General features: G+C 36.0%; 1 protein-coding gene across 1 annotated transcript; it reads left to right on the forward strand.

Annotated features, from left to right (window-relative positions):
- Nucleotides 1-572: 572 nt before the first annotated feature.
- On the forward strand, nt 573-17,345 carry RNF212 (ring finger protein 212). The gene is made up of 12 exons (XM_036381573.1): nt 573-684; nt 2,120-2,181; nt 4,788-4,862; nt 7,598-7,654; nt 10,232-10,290; nt 11,700-11,761; nt 11,855-11,924; nt 12,733-12,778; nt 13,504-13,567; nt 15,108-15,180; nt 15,903-16,093; nt 17,308-17,345. The coding sequence occupies exons 1-12, from the start codon at nt 573-575 to the stop codon at nt 17,343-17,345; spliced, it is 909 nt and encodes a 302-aa protein (XP_036237466.1).
- Nucleotides 17,346-17,656: the final 311 nt, after the last annotated feature.

The following is a 17,656-nucleotide window of genomic DNA, read 5'->3' on the forward strand; positions in this document are numbered from 1 at the left end:
TTCCTGCCTAAAATTTTCATCACTGGACACTAGCAATCCATAGGGTCATTTTGTCTAAGAAATGAACATTAAATGTCCTCCTTGCTCTTATTCCACAACAGAAGATGCCACGGCAAACCTGTGACAGCGAATTAACAAACTTCTTGGATTCTTGCATTTAAAAGAGTGAAATCCACAATTATTTTCTCTGCTTTTCTTTTTTTCCCCTCCATCCGCCGGCCCGAGAGGAGCGAGCAGGGCGGGGCTCGGGCTGAAGGTCCTGCCCGGAGCTCTGTGGGTGCAGCTCTGTTTCCCACGTCTGGGGACGGGAGGGCGAATCTCTCAGAGCACCGTCTGTGTCGGCACCGCTCCACTTTGATAGTGAGAGGCCAGAAAAAACAAATTTTATTGGAGTGCGTGTGAGGACCAAGCTCTGCCGCCCTGAGGCCCCGCGGCGGGAAGGGCGCGGGCCGCGCTGCCCTCAGGGCCGCCTCAGCGGGCGGGACATGGTGGGGACGCCCCCGGGGCTCGGCCTGAGGACGAGCGGCGGTGCCGCAGCCCCGGACCGCCGGCCCGTCCCGGCCCGCTGCGCCATGGCCGTGCGCATCTTCTGCAACTCCTGCCTGTGCGAGCCCCGCAGCCCCACGCCGCGGTTCTGCCTCACCAACTGCGGCCACGTTTTCTGTGAGGTTTGCCTGCAGAAAGGTAATAATGGCTGCTGGGGCGCGCCGGCGGGGCGGGCTGTGCTGCCTGTACACATCCACTCAAACATTGCTATTTCTCACCCGCTGTGGAAAAAAACCCCAAGCCCTGAGCACTTCTTCGAATGTTACTGATAAGCCTTTCCAGTCCTTGCTGTTGATTCGCTTTGAACAGTAATACTGTGTCCACCTCCAGGTGGATGTGGCTTTGAGAGCAAGCCTTGGGCACACGAGAGGGATGGAGGCTCTAATAAAACTGGATTCTGGATGCTTATGATCCATAATTTTGTAAAAAAAAAAACCCACAAATAGATGGCCTTCTGTTCTGACTCATTTGGGAAAAATAGTGGTTTTTCCTTAATGAAAGAGCAATTGAAAAAAACGTAGGATTTGTTTAGGGTAGGTTTTGGAAGTAGTTTTAATAAGTTTTGAGGATCAGTATTGTTCCTGAAGACGTTCAGCAGCATGAGGGAAGATTGGAGGTGATGTTTTGAAGCTCTCGTGTTATGTACAATTCCAGAGTTCTATTCTGGGACTCATGTGAAGCTTGGTTTTTGTAAGGGCACATGGAAGAAATGATCAATCTGTATTCCATAACTAAAAGCTTTTGACTAGATGTTTTCACAGTGTTGCTACTAAGGATAGAGGATCATAAAATGCAGCCTTTGCAGCTTGCAGGCCCCTAGAACATGAACAACATTTTTCCTCTCTGCTCTTAATATTGTTTGGCAGAAAAATATATGAGGGATTATGTATGTTTTTGCTGTGAATTCAGTAGTAAGGAGGTTTAAAATGTATTTAAAGATGTTTACAAACACTGATCCTTAGAATCTTCAGAAAGGTAGTAGCTAGTAGAATTATAAATTATAAATATTGAAATAATGTGCGTTTGCTATAGATATTTTCTAATATGTTTGCAGATAAAGAGTCTAAAAGTCATAAAGTTTTTTAAAGTGATTTTATTGTTTTCTCACTGGAGGAATTCAAAAGGCAAAACTACTAATTTCTTGACATTTGGGTTTCATATATTTTGTTGGGACAACCCAACTGTGCCCCAGTCTAAAAAGCCATATATCAGATTGACTGTAAGTCATTAGTGCACTTAAGCATACATTTAATTAAACCAAGCAAGTAGTCCTATTTAAATCAAGGGAACTAAAAGTCACCTGCATTCTGTGACACTAATGATATTCATAAAATCATTTACATGAATGCTTATTTAGAGGAGTAAGACCTGATGACATTCACATATATTTTTCCTGCACAACTCAGTGTAATGGTTATAGAATCAAATTCTTTATTCATGTTTATTCATATTTCTTGTGTAACCTGCAGATTTCTTCCACAAGCTCAAGAGGTTTAGGCATCACATTATATTTACAATGTATTTAATATATATTCAGCTTGATCTATATTTTAAATGTGTCTTTACCTTACAGGCAAAAAAGATGAATGTCTGGTCTGTAGGACGGCTTGTCGTACCTTAGTCCTTTCAAAAGAGGTAAATCAAGGTTTAGTTTTTGCATTAATTAGCTGTGTTTTGCTTAACAGCTAAACTATTTGCATTAAAAAGTGCTTCCTTTTTGTTTTTGCCAACTGTGACATGAATATTTACTGATAATAGGTTGCTAAACTAAGATACTTAGGCACTAGACAGCTCTATTTTTTGTTGTAAATATTCCTGTAAATTAAAGCCTATGGAAACTTTGGTTTTCAGGTACTGCTAGACTGTAAATAATTCTAAACTTTTCAAGAAATATGGCTGGTTACTGTGTAGCATCAGTGACTACTTTCAAAATGGGGAAAAATTGTTATTGATTTTGGCATTCGTACATCACAGAAAATGAACTGTAATGAATTATTTCGTGTAATGGACTGAAAGCCTGCCTGATAGCTCAGCTGTGTTTTCAACTGGATTAGGTTTTTTCCCCGTTTTCTCTTAACTATTTTCCTTGTGGCTGTGTGATTAAGAAATCTTGTTGGGAATTTTGTTATTCACTGGAGAATTAAGAGCTTTTAATTCCCTTTCTTGATTAATCATTAGGAATCTTTAATTTTGCATTTCTCCCAGGAGCAATCTTCTCTTTAGCTGATTTCATAAATAGGTTGTGAAAACATTCATATTTTTGTAGACTGATGCCTACCTAAGAGCCAATGCCTTATAAGGATAAAAGAGAAACAGTAAAAGCATTTAATAAAATTCAGTACAGCTAAACATGAAGGCCTCCTAGGAATCTTGCACATTGAAGAAGACAATGTTGCTAAGAAAAATTGTAACAAAACAACAAAATGCAATTATAATACAAAGGAACAATGCACACAGTAAACAAATATGAAAAAAAACCAGAAAGCCCTTCATAAAAATTCTAAAGGGCATATTTTAATATGCTTTCAATATCAACGTATTCATGCTGCAAACATTGTTATTAATTTCAGTCAAAGAATAATTTAAGTTGTTGAGGACCTCTGAAGGTCATCTTGTTCAACACCTTGCTCCAAACAATGTTGATTTTTAAGTTACATCTGTCTTAAATTGCAACATCTCAGCAGAACTTGATAATTTACTTCAAAAGCACAGAAGGAATATAAAAATGCAATGATTGGGATACTAACAAAAATATTAGATGTTTCATTAGAACCTGCCACTGCTCTGGAGGGCTGGAGGGAAGCAAATTACCATATTCTTTAAAAAAGACATTAATGATGATTGCTTATCCTTGATTAAGAACAGATAAAATGATTGGAATGATAATTAAAGATGCATATAAAAAAGTCATGGCTCTATAATTCACGAACCTGAGTGGAAATATACCTGGTAAGCTTTATGAGCTTGATGCTATGGAAGAATTCCCAATGAGAGGAGGTCCTATAAATGTGTTAGAAGTCCTAATTAAATTGTATGTTGGGGTAATCAACATGTACACATTAAATATTCTCATCTTTACAGTAATGCATTCTTGTCACCTTTATGTCTTCCTTCTGTGTCTCATGATCCCCACTTGCTCTTCCCCAGGGGATGGTTAAGTGTTACAATAAATCAGGTTCTGGCTGTTCAGTATTTCAGAATATCAAAGGAACATCTGCTACTCCTCCATGCAGCAGATAAAATATAAACAGAGTTACACAAATCTTTATTTGAAAGAGTTTTTATATCAACATGAAGCTGGTTGGGTTTTATTTTTTTCAAATCTGATAAGTACTTAAACCAAGATCATTGCTTTGATAGAACCCTAAATGGATTGCAAGAGCTTGGTTCCTTTGAATGCATTTCATTTAAAGAAGCTGAATATACTTTTATTAATATCTTAAGTTTTCAAGATGGAATATTATTGTATTGCTTTTATTTTCTTTACTGAAATACAATAGGTAGATTAACTATGCTGTCTGCATTTCTCCATCTGTCAGCTGGAAATTTTTGAATCTTTAGCTGATGTCAACCAAATTCAAAATTGCAGAGGAAGTCCCAAATACAAATACTTACCTTCTGTGAGTTCTGTAAGAGTTAGTAGCTGGGGAAAGCAAGAAAAAGCAGTTTTCCTAAAGCATGCACAGCTCTGATTAAAAGACACAAGTCATAAAATATTTTAAAAATTCAACAATTAGGTTAAGGCTCTTTCCTTATTCTGGGATAATATTCTGCTGCCCAGTGGGCAGGGAGAGACAAAGGGATCCCAGTCAGCATTGGAACTCTTCTGAAAAAGGACTTTGAAACAAAACTGATTGTGGGGTGCATCCCAGGTGGCTGGGAAGGGTGAGAACAAAAAAGCCTGGAAAGGGGCTGCCAGAAACGTGGCTTTTGGTGTGAATGCAGTGCCTGTTCCAAGGGCCACAGATCCTCCTTGAATGTCCTCTGGACACCGGTACTATCTTAATCACTATAAGTCTATATGTGGGTAATATATTTAAACAAAATCCCAATGCTTTCCAGATGGTTGATAAGGCCATTAAAGAAAACTAGGCTTATTTTCAATTTCTGCATTATCCTTCTCTAATCTGTCAATTTTTTTATTTATATTCATCAGTCAATTTAAGAAACACTTTACAAAAGACTTTAATATGACTTGCTAATAAAAATGCTAACTTTGGTATATTTTCATTTCTTCATAGACAAGTGCTGATATTCAATCACTGTTCATGCCAGTAGACGTGTTAAGCAAGAAATACTCAAAAGAAATATCACAGGTGAATCTGCCTTTAAACTTTTTAACTCTATAAAATAATCAGCAACTCCTACTGATTTTTATGTGAATGGGAAAAGTGAATGAGTGAATGCTTGAAAATTAATGTATGCCCATTACCATCTTTACTTCCTTAATTCCACAGTTTCTGAGTTCTTAAGGAGACATAAATTATTCATTATGGTCACTGCTTATGTTTTCAAACTCTCTCTAAGGACCACTAGTCTGGTTATTTTAATGGTGTAAAATCACTTTCAATGCCATGCAGTGAAAAATTAGATCTTCCAGAAGCTTAAACGTGCCCAGATAGTGTGCCTTAATTATAGCAATAAAAAGTTACACAGTGAAAACCTGAGCTGGACACAGTCCTGAGCTGACTGTGCTCTCTCTCCCTTCTATTTTTTTTTTTTTTTTTTTGACAAAACACACCTCTTTTTTTTCTTCCCCAGATAGATGCAGTAAATGATTCCAAGGTCATTTTCATTCCTGCTTTTTGGGAATTCCAGATAGGATTACTTTTGTCAGGCTTAGTTTCAAGTCAAGAACTTCAGTAGCTGTCTGGGTTAAATGAATGCATAAAAACTCCCTTTTTGCCTTAATTTTCTGCATCTCTTCAGCTTGGCTTTGGGACTGTGTGTCCTTGTCACTCTCCCTGTGCATTTCAGTGGCAGTTTCAGCCTCTCCAGCAGTACATTGTCCCTGGGCCCAGCCACAGCCCTTGCTGGCTGTTCTCATCTCCCTGGGCTGGGACTTGCTAACCTTTGGGTGATCTTCCTGATCCAGCAGAACAATAACCCAGGGGTTAAACACTAAACAATACAACAATAACCTGTTTTCTTCAGCAATGGTCATGGATTCACATTTGTGCTACCCCAGGCTTCACAGACTTTTCCAAAGCTGAGCTTGGCCATTTCCTGAGCAGTGTTCCTCCTCAGATGTAGAAGGTACACAAGGTAAAGATGAACCCTTCCTCTGTCCTTCCATACCCACTTTTTAACAGCAGGATCAGCAGTTACTCCATAAACTGAACAAATGCAGGGAACCTGCACACCTCCAATCACACGGGAATACAAACTTCCATAATGTGCCAAAGGAAGGAAAAAAGAGGGCTCAATCTTTGCAGGCTGAGGTAGGTTTTCTGTAGCCTGAGATAACCTGTTGGGAACATATGGAAGTGTAGTGAAGGCATTGGGGTATGTTCAGAACTTGTCCCAGTATCAAAAGATGTAAGAGCAATTTATCTAATCTCTTACCTAATCGAATATCTTGTCACTTTGGTGGGTGCTAGGAAAGCATGAGAGCAAAGCTGGATGTAGTGATACATCCTCAGAGGAGCCTCCCAGCTTTCCACAAGTCGTGGCACAGGGATTTCTCAAAGTGGGATTGGTCTTCTGCGTTCAGAAGCTTTGGTGGATATTTTTCCCCACAAGATTGCAAGGTTGTTTCCTGAATTTTAGCATCTACCTCATATTATGGAAGATGGATCCACAGGTTTTTCACTGGATGATGATTATTTCATTTTTCAGGTTTTAACCTGTTAGTTTCATTTCTTACTCTTGAATTTGATTCTTGAGGAAAAAGTATCCATTCTCATGCACTATGTCTGTGCTAATCAGTAGTTTTAGACTGCTGATGCATCCCTTTTTCAACTGTTTTTCAGCCATGAAGATTCATATTCTATGTGGTCATTCTTTTACTGAAGTTCTTGCATACCTCTCATTAATCTGAACTGTTTTCAGACCTACTCTGTCCTTTCTGAGATGTTAAGCAGACTCAGGATATAGGAACATGCATTTTTTAAAGGAGAATGATGATGTCCCCTATTCCATTTTAAACTACTGGTAAGATCTGATTTACTTTTTGACTGGTACTGAGCACTAAACTGACAAATTCAGGTTTCTCCTAGACCCAAGAACTCATTTCTGCATGAGTGGAGACAGCTCAGAGCCATCATTTTCTAAGTGAACACTTCTTCCATCAGTTCTTCCAAAGACACACTGATCCTTTGATGAGTGTTCATGGGAATCTCCCAGGTCCTTCCACAGGGAATAAAATAACCATTTAACTTGGATACTCCTCTATGGGTTTATATTCTCAGAGAGTTTCTTCTTGGTGGTCTCAATTCCTACAGATTTTCTGGCAGTTTTCTTACATGTGGGAAGAAAGATTTATTAGAAGTTACTGCCTATGTTAATTTGTTCCTCAAGCTCTTGTCTTGCCTACCTTGTCATTTTTACTTTTAACTTGTTATGGTTTATGATCCTCATGTGGACACAAGAAGTGCTTACACATCACCAGACAGTGTGTCTAACAATTATTTTTTAATTAACAGGGTATTTTTACAAGGCATATTATAATTGCCAGTAAAACAGATTACTTTTTATGTTGCCATTAATTTTATGTGTTTGCTTAGCACTGATGAATAAGAAACACTGCCGCTAAACTGGCTTTCTAATGTCTTTACCTTTTTATTGAACATAGTGTTACTTAAGTGAAATAAATCTACCAGCTCTTCTGTAGGTCATATTGGATTAAATTAACTTTATAAGATTTTGTCTATCAGTGATAATAACTTCATTACTTTGGGATTTTTTTAAAGAGGATTAAAAAAAGATATGTTAACTGCCTATAAAAGACAGAAAACTTTGAATACTGTGAAGTAGTTATTTTCCATCACTTCTTTGCTGAGGTGCATAAATGGGATTATGTGCAGCTTGATATAACTGTATTTATTTTTAGGTATCAGAATTTCAAGAAAAATATCGTAAGCGTTTATTAAAACACCAGAAACAAAAGGTAACCCTAATTGTGATTTTCTAGATTTTTGTTTATGTTTGCCTTGTTACTTTGGTTTATTTTTAGAACCAATAGTAATCTATTATGGGAATACTTAGAATAATTTATCAGGATTGACACATTACTATCATTATAAATGATAGTATATACCAGTTCTTAATTGTTTAAAGTCTTTGAGGACTCTATTAATTCTGCTTACTGTTTCTAATAAAATATTCTAGTTGTGAGGTGGTTAAGATTAAATGGAGAGTCAAAGGACAGGGAGGAAACCAATTCACTGTATGGAGGGGAAAGTGGAAGAGGTGGGGAGAGAGAGGTGCTAGAAGATAAGCACAGAGGAAAAGAAGACTAGGGGTGACAAGATAAACGAGAAGCTTGAGCAATGGGGAACAAGACTAAGGGCTAACACCCTGAATTTGGGATAGCTCAGTGTGAAGGACAGGATTAATTATTCTGTGGAGAGCAGGTACTGCATTTGTGGCTGTGCTTCTTCCTTTGTAGGTTGGAAGGCAGATTCTTTTTCATTTTTCAGCTACTTCTAAATATTTTATTTCATAGTTGGATATTTCTTTTATTTCTAAGGACATGGGATGTTGCTTAAAGCTACTTGGCAGTATTGGTGACTTGACCTATTAGTGGGTGCCCCATGTATGAAGTGACAGAGAAAAAGCTCATGTAGATGCCCAGCTGGCATTTCATGTGTGAGGAGAGTTCTGGTGTGATTGCCATGGATAGAAAGCTTGGAAATTAGGTGTTCTGTGGCCCATTCTTTCTTCTTCTCTATGAATGCATTTTGGGATCACTCACAGTGTGCTGTGTTTTGTGTAGGTCTTTTAGGGTCTTGTCCTTCTGCTTTCAAAGCCAGACCAGGGAGGAATCCTGATTTCATCCCCCTTCTAATCTATTGTACCAACTTCAGATGGTAAAACTGAAACCTGTAGACAAAGTAAAGCAAATATCTTAATAGAATTCAGCATAAATTGAGATGTTATCTCCAAAGAAGCTGTGGAGAGTTTTGATACTTTGTGATGGTAATTTTTTAAGTTTACTGCTGAGACATTCACTCAGCAGTGTTTGTGAAGTATTCAGGGATGGTGCTTGACCTAAGGAAGGTGTCCAGGTGACAGTACCAAAACAGTTGAAAACATAGTTGGTTGCTGCTTCAATGGCACACTGTTTTGGGTGGGTTTGTTGTTGTTTTGCCCATTCTGTGGATTGTTAGTATGTTAAAACTGCTTGCATTGGATCAGGGTCAGGAGAGGCTGGTTGTATTGAACACCATTCCAGTTTCTCATGCTTGGCTGTCTTGCTGCAGGTCCCTTTCCTTATTTCTAGTTTGTCATCTTTGTCACTGTCAACCAACAAGGTCTCATGGTCTTCATTAATCTGCTTGGCTGTTTCTGTGAGTTGTGCAAGGTATTAGGGTGCAGGTGGTGGTGGCCACTTGCTGTCCATGTTCCTGGCAGGTCTAGATGTCCTGTTATGCTAGGATCCCAAAATAGTGAAAATCAAATAGTTGCTCATGTTCTTTAAGGTACTTTGATCTTAAAATTACCCAGTCCTACAGAGCAACAGAGTAAAGTGCATTCTTCCTGACTGGTTCCTTTCTTAATCAAACCTAGCTCTCATTAGGAAGGAAGAAAAAAACAGAATACCAAAAACCAGATCTTACATAAATTACATTTTTTCTCTAATCTGTTTTGCAGAGTTTTTCATCTGCAAAAAGAGCATAATATCTCCCACAAACAGTATGATTTTATAAATCAGGTAATTTTATTAAAGGATTCAAATAATAGTTTGAGAAGCATGAAAAATTAACAAGCAAATTCATAATTTGCCTTCAAATCAAAATATGAACAGTGTGAAGGATTAAGGTCACATAATGGAAATTAGGGATAAAACATAGATGCAGTATTGAGGCTATTGAGTAAATTTTTACATCCTTCATAAAATATAATATATGTTCACATAATGAAAGACTGTAAAAAATACACATACTAGGGAGCTGCCCTAGTCTTCTTGACCTTAATAGTCTTCCATTTTGCCAGCTCATAACATTTTTAATGGAGATATTTCTGGTTGTGTCTCTTAACAGAGTAGAAAAAACTTTTCACTCAGGCTTACTACAAATAGATACTGAAGTGAGCTGAATACATTTTGAATCTGAAATGAGAAATATCAGAACAATGTATTTTGTACATTTATTGGTAGCTCTTTTAGATAATCTATATTAATCATAACAAAGCTTTTATATCAGATATGAAAAATAGGAAGCAAAAGAAAAATGTTTTTAAGCACTTTTCCTAGTATTCATTTATCCAGTATTACCAGCATACTTAAGAAAAGGTAATCAAACAAAGTCTTTAACTGCCAAAAAAAGCATATCTCTTCCAGACTGACTGTTTAATGGGTCCATAACACAGCCATAACAGCTCCAATAAATCTGAAATTGCAGTGATGTCTTAAGATTAAAACCAATAGAAAGCAGCCTTTCAACACTTTAGAATACTAGCTGGATGAAAATGAAGCTGTATATCACACAAACAGACTTTGTTTAAATCTCTGATTATCTCACAGATAGCAAAGCTGGAAGAGTCTCTCAAGAAAGTAACACAACAAATTCAACAGTTAAAATGGTAAGAGGTTTAATGCAGAAAAAGTAAATGCAATCAGACAACAGTAATTTTAATTTATAAAGGAATAAAAATTCATGTTTTGTTTGCCTTCCTCGTGTGTTTTTACAGAAATAAATGTATAGTGATTTCTGACATCAGATCCATTTTATTCACAGTAATCAATCCTGTCAGGAAGAAATCCTTTTATTTTACAACACAATTCCATAGTTAACTCTAAAAATGAACTTTTAATAAAGTCTGTCATTTAGATATTCAGTTTTAATTTTTTATTTGCAGTTACATAATCATGCTTGTGTATTTTGCAATGGACTTTATAGCATCAGCCTGGAAAATACTATGATGCCTTTCCTGGTATCTTAGCCCATTTATAAAGTTACCAGAGTTTTGTAACATGGTTCTCATTGTTTCTATTTCTAGTAAAAATTAAATTCTTGTCTCATTTTGAATTACTCTCTTTTCTCAATGTCTCAAAGTGGTAGCCAAGAGGTCACTCATCCTTATCCCTCTGCTAAATGACTGATATATCTTCATCTTTTCATCTTACTTACTTACAACATAAAGCCAAAATTGTTATTTAAATATCCTTAATAACCCAGTTCCTGAAACCAGCATTTTAGCTACACAGATTTGATCTTTAATTGATCTTTATTCCTTTTCTGTGTTTTTTAGTACAGACTTTTCCTTGACTCTTAAATGCACATAATACTGTATTTTGCTCTCCAGGCTGCTTGGTGTAATGTAACAAAAAGAAAAAACCAGTATAAAGGAAACTCTGTATGTGGTGGATTATTGCAGTTTATATATTTTTATTGATTTTATGCCTCCATTTTCTTGTCTGCATCTCAAATGAATAGCATCTTGGTTATATCAATTACAAAGTTCTTACTGAATTTTAGATTTTTTTTTGAGTTCTACCTAGAGAGAAGTGTCCTAGGGCCTCTTTTTGCTTGCCTAGTAAACATATTCCTCCTATTTATGATTCTTGCCAAAGGTACCAGATTTGCAAAGTTATTGTTGAATAGCATGAAAATGCCAACATTTCATTTGATAACTAGATTTCTTAAAGTTTGGTAAATACATAATTTCATGAAATGAAATGAATTTTGTGCTTAGCTATAGTTAATGGTTGTATTTGAACATCTGTTGTTCTCCAAAGTACTCTGCCATAATATTGTGCTAAATTTGATGTTGTTGGGTATATAATGAGCACTGCAAATCTTATGATGTAAAGATCAAGTTCATAGATTTACCAAATAAATTCTTACTTTGCTTCATGGCAAATAGTGTCATATTAAAACCTGCTCCTGATGGATAAATGTTTTGATTTTTTCCTTTATTGACCAGTTAGACATGTTAACTAATCAAGCCAGCTTTCAGTTTATATCTGTTGTTTCTTCTTTCCCCTTTAGTAAGAAACCTCCTGAAAACACTACAGCACTGCCATTTTCCAGTACGAGCAGAAATCCATCCAGTAAGAAGTGTTGGTTTAAAATGCTAACTATAGAATAGCTGTCACTGGACAGGCATAGCTGTGTTCTAATATTAAATTTCTTAATGACTTCAGTTCCTTCAAGAAAACAGAATGTTTATTCTTCATATTCTCTTCATTCGAGTCGTCCTTCCACTTCTGAAACGTGGGTACAAACTTGTTAATTTTCAATGAAAACCTTAACTAAAATTTATACAGAAAGTAAACTTTTTGTAGTGATTTTAATTTTTTTTTTATTTTTTTGTGTGTTTTGTTTTTGCAAACTGTTGAAATATGAAAGAACTGAGGAAAGTCTTACATGTTCAAGTGTCCATTAGAGTTGTAGGGATGGTGGTTACTGGAAAGAAATCTAAGGCAAGATGCACCTTATTCCAAAGAACTTTTGGATGCATAGCTACATAGATGAATGCACAGATAGATAGATTAGTGAGACACTCTCCATTTACCAGAGAGAAAATCTAAATTTATTGTACAGACACCTATATGTACACTGTAGTGATCTCAGGATAGATGGGATGAGCCACTCCACTAAGGCTCATTTAATTTTAAATAAAATGAATATTTTAGCTTGCTCAAGCTAAAATATTTCTATACTTTTGATTGTGACTTCCTTTTCTACAAAAAAAACAGAGATTCAGACTGCCCTTGTTGTGGATACAAATGAAAAATACATAAATATGCATATTTATTCAGACAAATAGAAGAATAACAATGCTAATCATAAAATAACTTACTCTGTAAATGTCTAAACCAAAGCTCAGAATCAGTGAATAGATTTTTCTTACTGCTAGTGAGTTCTGGAATAAGTCCTAAATACTTATGTGTCTTATGCATTATGTATTATGCTTTTCCATTACTGGTCAAATTTAACATTAGAATCTTAACATGATTTCAGTCTTTATAATGAAAATGTTATTTTTATTACAATGTCATACTTTGACCTTTCTTGCAAGGATGGAGGCAATGGAGATTGATCCTGTACCTTCACCAATGAGGAAAGTAAGTGGGTTTTTTTAAAAACTTGTTTATGTATAGTTACACACATATATCCTTTTGATTTCTCTTACTCTGTTAATGCTGCAAAAAATAGGATTCATCCCCCATCCCATTCAAAACCATTCTGATGTGCATGATGGTTTCAGATATGCTTGATGCAGGATAGAAATCAGATGCTCCCCAAAAGAAACCAAAAGCAAATAAATCACAATATTAATTTCTGGAATTATATTCTCCACTAAACTTGTGATGCCAAAGTAAATGGCAAATTCTTAAAATCCCGATATTACACAAATGTCAGTGGTCTGAAAGCACCATTTAGATACCTGAGTACTCTGATACCTGAGTAGGGAATTGCAGGTTTTGAGGATACTGCTAACATGAGAATGAAGGCAGGAGCTTTTCATGGTGTTGATATCCTGGTTAGGAGAGGTAACATCCAGGAGCAGCTGCTAGCTTGCAAATGGAATGTCAGTGACAGTGTCTGATAACACTTTTTATCTGAATGTGATAGGTTATATAATAAAGCTAAAATACAAATATTTCCCACCTGCCCATAGATCTTTAAAAATAGTAACTTCTTAGGTTTTGCATTTTAGTGCTATGAACAAATCTGACAGCAGAGAGTTCTGAAATCTGCAGGCTCTGTAGACCTTAAAAATATCTTAAAATGTCTTAATAATTAATACGCTTATTACACTGTGGTTAATGACTTGCTGTTCATTTAGCTGGAGACACCAACTGGTCCAACAAGATTATCAGTAATAACTCCTCCACAGGGTGGACGTATGGGTGAGTAAAAGTAAACTTTGTAACTGAGTAACATTTCTGTTGTATTAGGAGGATGAATAAATTAAAATCCACACCTTAGCAATTTACTAAAAAAATTTGAATTGTGTTGAGGTGTGAGGAATTTACCATGTGGACTTCAATCCAGCAGCTGGGAAATGGTTAAAATGAAGTATGAAATGTTTTCCTAGTACTTACCTCTTCTGCTCAGTAAATAATTACTTGTAACCAAACCAATTTTTGCTGAAACAACAGTTGCAAAGAAAACACTGTAACTATATGTGTGATTGAACAGAACAGAAATACTTGCAATATGCATTGTTGACCCTCTGTTAAGCTTCATAATTTTGTCTCTTGTGGTTAACAGAGAGTAACATTGTCCACAATGTCATGTAAATATTACATGAAGAAAAGGGGAGAAATTAAATAGAAGTTAAAAAAATATTTAATAACAGAAGTGAGGTAGTTGAGATCAAGAATTTCTTCAAAAAGGTGATAATTTTTTTCACCTTATCACTCTTACAGAGTATAAGACATTTTACCTGCCACTACTTTTTTCCATTCCTTCATACCCTGAGCTTGGGTAACACTCAGATGTAAATAAGACATGAGTAAAAGCCTACTGGAACTGGTGCAGCCTGTTTACTTGTGAGGACTTCCCCAGAATTCCTGATACTTTGCAGGCCTACTGTCTGTGTGTCTCTCCCATTTTTGGTTTTACATTCAGCATGTTTCTGCAGCAGTCTGTGCTCAGGCAGGCTTTCACCTGGCTTCAGCAGTTCATAGACTCCATCTGCAGCCACATAAAGAACTTTTAGCACTCTTGTGTTTTTACATGCTGTAAGTGTCCCAAAACAAAGACAAATGCAATTGCAATGGAGGAGGAAAAATTGCTTTTTCTATGTTATGTCTGATTTATATGCTCAGATCCTTCCTAAATCCATGGTTGCCTATAAATTTAAGCATAACAAGATAAAGAGAGCTGAGGTTAACTGGTTTTTTTTATTGTGTCTAAATATAAATAGATATTTATTAGACAGTAAAATTTTATGTAGAACAGTTATGTGTTCAGCAGATTTCAGAACTTTCACATAAAGTTTTGCAGTGGACAAGGCTGAGGGAGTCAAAGTTTATGTGCAAAAGTAAGGGTAAGTGGAAACAATGATTGAATGGTGCACTAAGGAAAGTTTTCTTCTCAGAGGTGGATGGAGCAAAAAAAGATCAGCTGAAGAACTGGGGCACTTCAGCACAGCTGTCTTGATAGTCTAATAATAGTCTAATAAATGAAAGAAGGTGAAAGAAACCACCATGTGTTTAACTGGAACAAGATTTGCAGGGATGGTGCAATATGATGTTTTTGTGACAGCTGAGCTCTCTCACTGACTATTGTAATTGTGCACCATTTTTAGTTCTTGAATGAATCAATCATGAATTTCTCCCAGATCATGCAATAAAAGTACTAATCTTTGTTTCCAAAGTTATCTCTTTTAAGTAAAATGTGTAATTCATGTTGGTCCTGTTTTCAAAAATCTGATTCCAACAGGGAGTGTATCCTACAGGACTTCTCAGATAGCTCTAATAAAGCCAAGGCAGAGTAGTGGAACAGGATCTACAAGGTAATTCAATACTTTTTCAAGAGATTACCATCTCCTGCAAGAGAGTGAAATGTCCCCTCTGGCCTTTATTAATCTGTTTGTTCAGAGGTTATATTCTAGATCTGAAGAAGTGTTACTGTGCAGCCTGGCTATCATCTACATGAATGTTTGATTTTGGGGGAAAGTTTTATTTTGAAATCACATTTTTCAAAAATGTGCAGTTATAATCTGTGCTTCTGTAGCTATTGGCATCTGCAGTCATGGTATTCCTATAAAAAGGGGTAATTTTATAATGAGGAAGTTTAACAATGTCTCTGCTGTATCATTCTTATAAAAATCAGAGATGAAAGCACAATATCTGCACAAGGGCTGTTCTCTGAATAACCTGAACTTTTCATGCAGCCTGCAACAGGTGTTTCTGGTTTTTTATTAAACATTGAAAATGTCTTAAACTGTGAGAATTACTAACATCAATAACTTTAAATTGTTCCAAAAAAATTAAACTCTTGTTCTTTATAATCATTAAGCCAAATATATCTTCCTAGCAGAAATTTAAATATGTGTAACAAAGCACTTCTTTTCCACCTCTGATTTATAATTGTTTTGTCAGTCTGCTTTTTGAAATATGTAAAAATATTCAGTAAGTAAAAATACCTAGACAACAAATTGAAGTAATTTTGAAATCTTTTGTATTGTTACAGAAGTAGCCTCAAATCACATGCATCAATTAATTTCATTAACAGATCCACCCCTGTGGTGAGATTACCACATAGTTCTTGTCCATCATCATCTGGATCCCAAAGCAGTCAAAGGGGATCATGGGCTAATTCTGAGTTCAGAACCCCTCAGCTGTATCCATTTACATCACCTTCCCCACAGCTGCCTCTGTCCAGGCAGCCAATCACCATCTCTGGCCTACTGCAAAGACAACAAGGCAAGTATATTTATAAACTAGCATTTAATACTTCCTGAAAAAAAATTTAACATAGCAGCTTAAGTAAATGAACCAAAATAAAAATGGTATTTCAGAATTGGAAGTAGGCTTGCAGCAAAATATGAAAGATGTTGGTGTTCATGATTGTATTTTGCCTTGGTTTTATGTGTGGGAGGGTATCTGCTGTGAAAATGTGTTCTTGCTTCCCTTCAGAATTAGATTTTAACAGAGATTTAAATCTGTTAATGTCCAAGTTTTCTGTCTCAGCTGCACATTTCTTAAAGATCTGCCTATCAAGACATCCATGTAAATGTCCACAGATCACAGTAAAAAGGGAGATAGGCCAGGGTGTTATTGTTGAGTGCAACATAAAACTAGAAAAAGCAGCTGCATAAACATGAGCCCAAGGTGGGGTGGATCTGGGTAGGAGTTGCACTGGGGCAGATTAATTAATAAAATCACAGAATCAGAATCATGGAATCATAGAACAGCCCTGGTCAGAAGGCACCTTGAGTGGTCCAGCCCTTTTTGGGAAAGAGAAACTAGATGAGATCAGGTAGCACCCTGACCAATCACATCTTGCAAACCTAATTCTCCTTATTGTTGAGTTTGCATCACCATTGAAGTATTTTTTTAACTTATATTAAAAAGATAATTCATCTCTAAAGCACCTTTAGTCCATACTAATAAATGTGACCTTCCTACATATCCGAAGTAGTTTTGAGTTCATGAAACCAAAATAAAAATATTTTAAGAAATGAAGACTTATAGCTTGCAAAAGCTTACATCACAATTGTTTTAATTGTGAGATTTCTGGAGGGTAATACAGTATGTGAAATAATGCATGAACCTGATAGGATCTCTAGATAATCTAGGAGAAATTAATGTTATAAAAAAGTAGCTGTATTGAACATTAGTAATAGATGCCATTTGGCTATATGATTGCAATTAACTTCAGTTCATATACAGAATAATGCTTTGCAGATTCACTTGTGTAGCTAAAATTGGAATATGGCAAAAATGCTTTTATGGAAATCTGGAGGAGCACATTCATCATGAAAATGGCAATGGAATAGTTTTCATCAGTTGTGTAGGTTGTTTTTTTAATTTTTGATTTACTTTTCCTTATATAAATTCCCCAAATTATTTACAAGAATGAAGCTTTACTTCAGTTTTACCATTTTTTTTCATTTGTACCTGTATTTTTATTCTAGGATCAACTAATTTAGGAGGACGTTCAGCAGAGAGATGAGCAAATATCTGTGAATTGTTTTGGTTAAAAAGCATTTGGAGAGGTACTGCATAGTCTCTGGATATCAAAGTATTTGTAACTTCCATAATATGTCAAATTGGCATAAACCAGCATATTGTTCAGCATGAATACTGTATTTAAAACATCACTGATTTTTCTGATTAATATCTACTGAAATTTTAGATGGGAGTACAAAATTTTCTTTTTTTTGAAATTCTGACTTCAAATACATTGCATAAATGAAAGTCCTTCATTACCTAAGTGTTAAGACAAAATCTCATTATATGTTGAATGAGCATTTTTTGCTGTGA

Source organism: Molothrus ater, chromosome 4 (genome assembly GCF_012460135.2).
Source record: "Molothrus ater isolate BHLD 08-10-18 breed brown headed cowbird chromosome 4, BPBGC_Mater_1.1, whole genome shotgun sequence".
NCBI classification, from domain to species: domain Eukaryota; kingdom Metazoa; phylum Chordata; class Aves; order Passeriformes; family Icteridae; genus Molothrus; species Molothrus ater.

What these genes read in the sequence shown, in the direction of transcription:
- RNF212 (XM_036381573.1), top strand. Translation starts at nt 573, where the DNA reads ATGGCCGTGCGCATCTTCTGCAACTCCTGCCTGTGCGAGCCCCGCAGC. An exon ending in TGAGGTTTGCCTGCAGAAAG is followed by an intron (nt 685 to 2,119) that starts GTAATAATGGCT and finishes TTTACCTTACAG; the next exon opens with GCAAAAAAGATGAATGTCTG. An exon ending in TACCTTCACCAATGAGGAAA is followed by an intron (nt 12,779 to 13,503) that starts GTAAGTGGGTTT and finishes CTGTTCATTTAG; the next exon opens with CTGGAGACACCAACTGGTCC.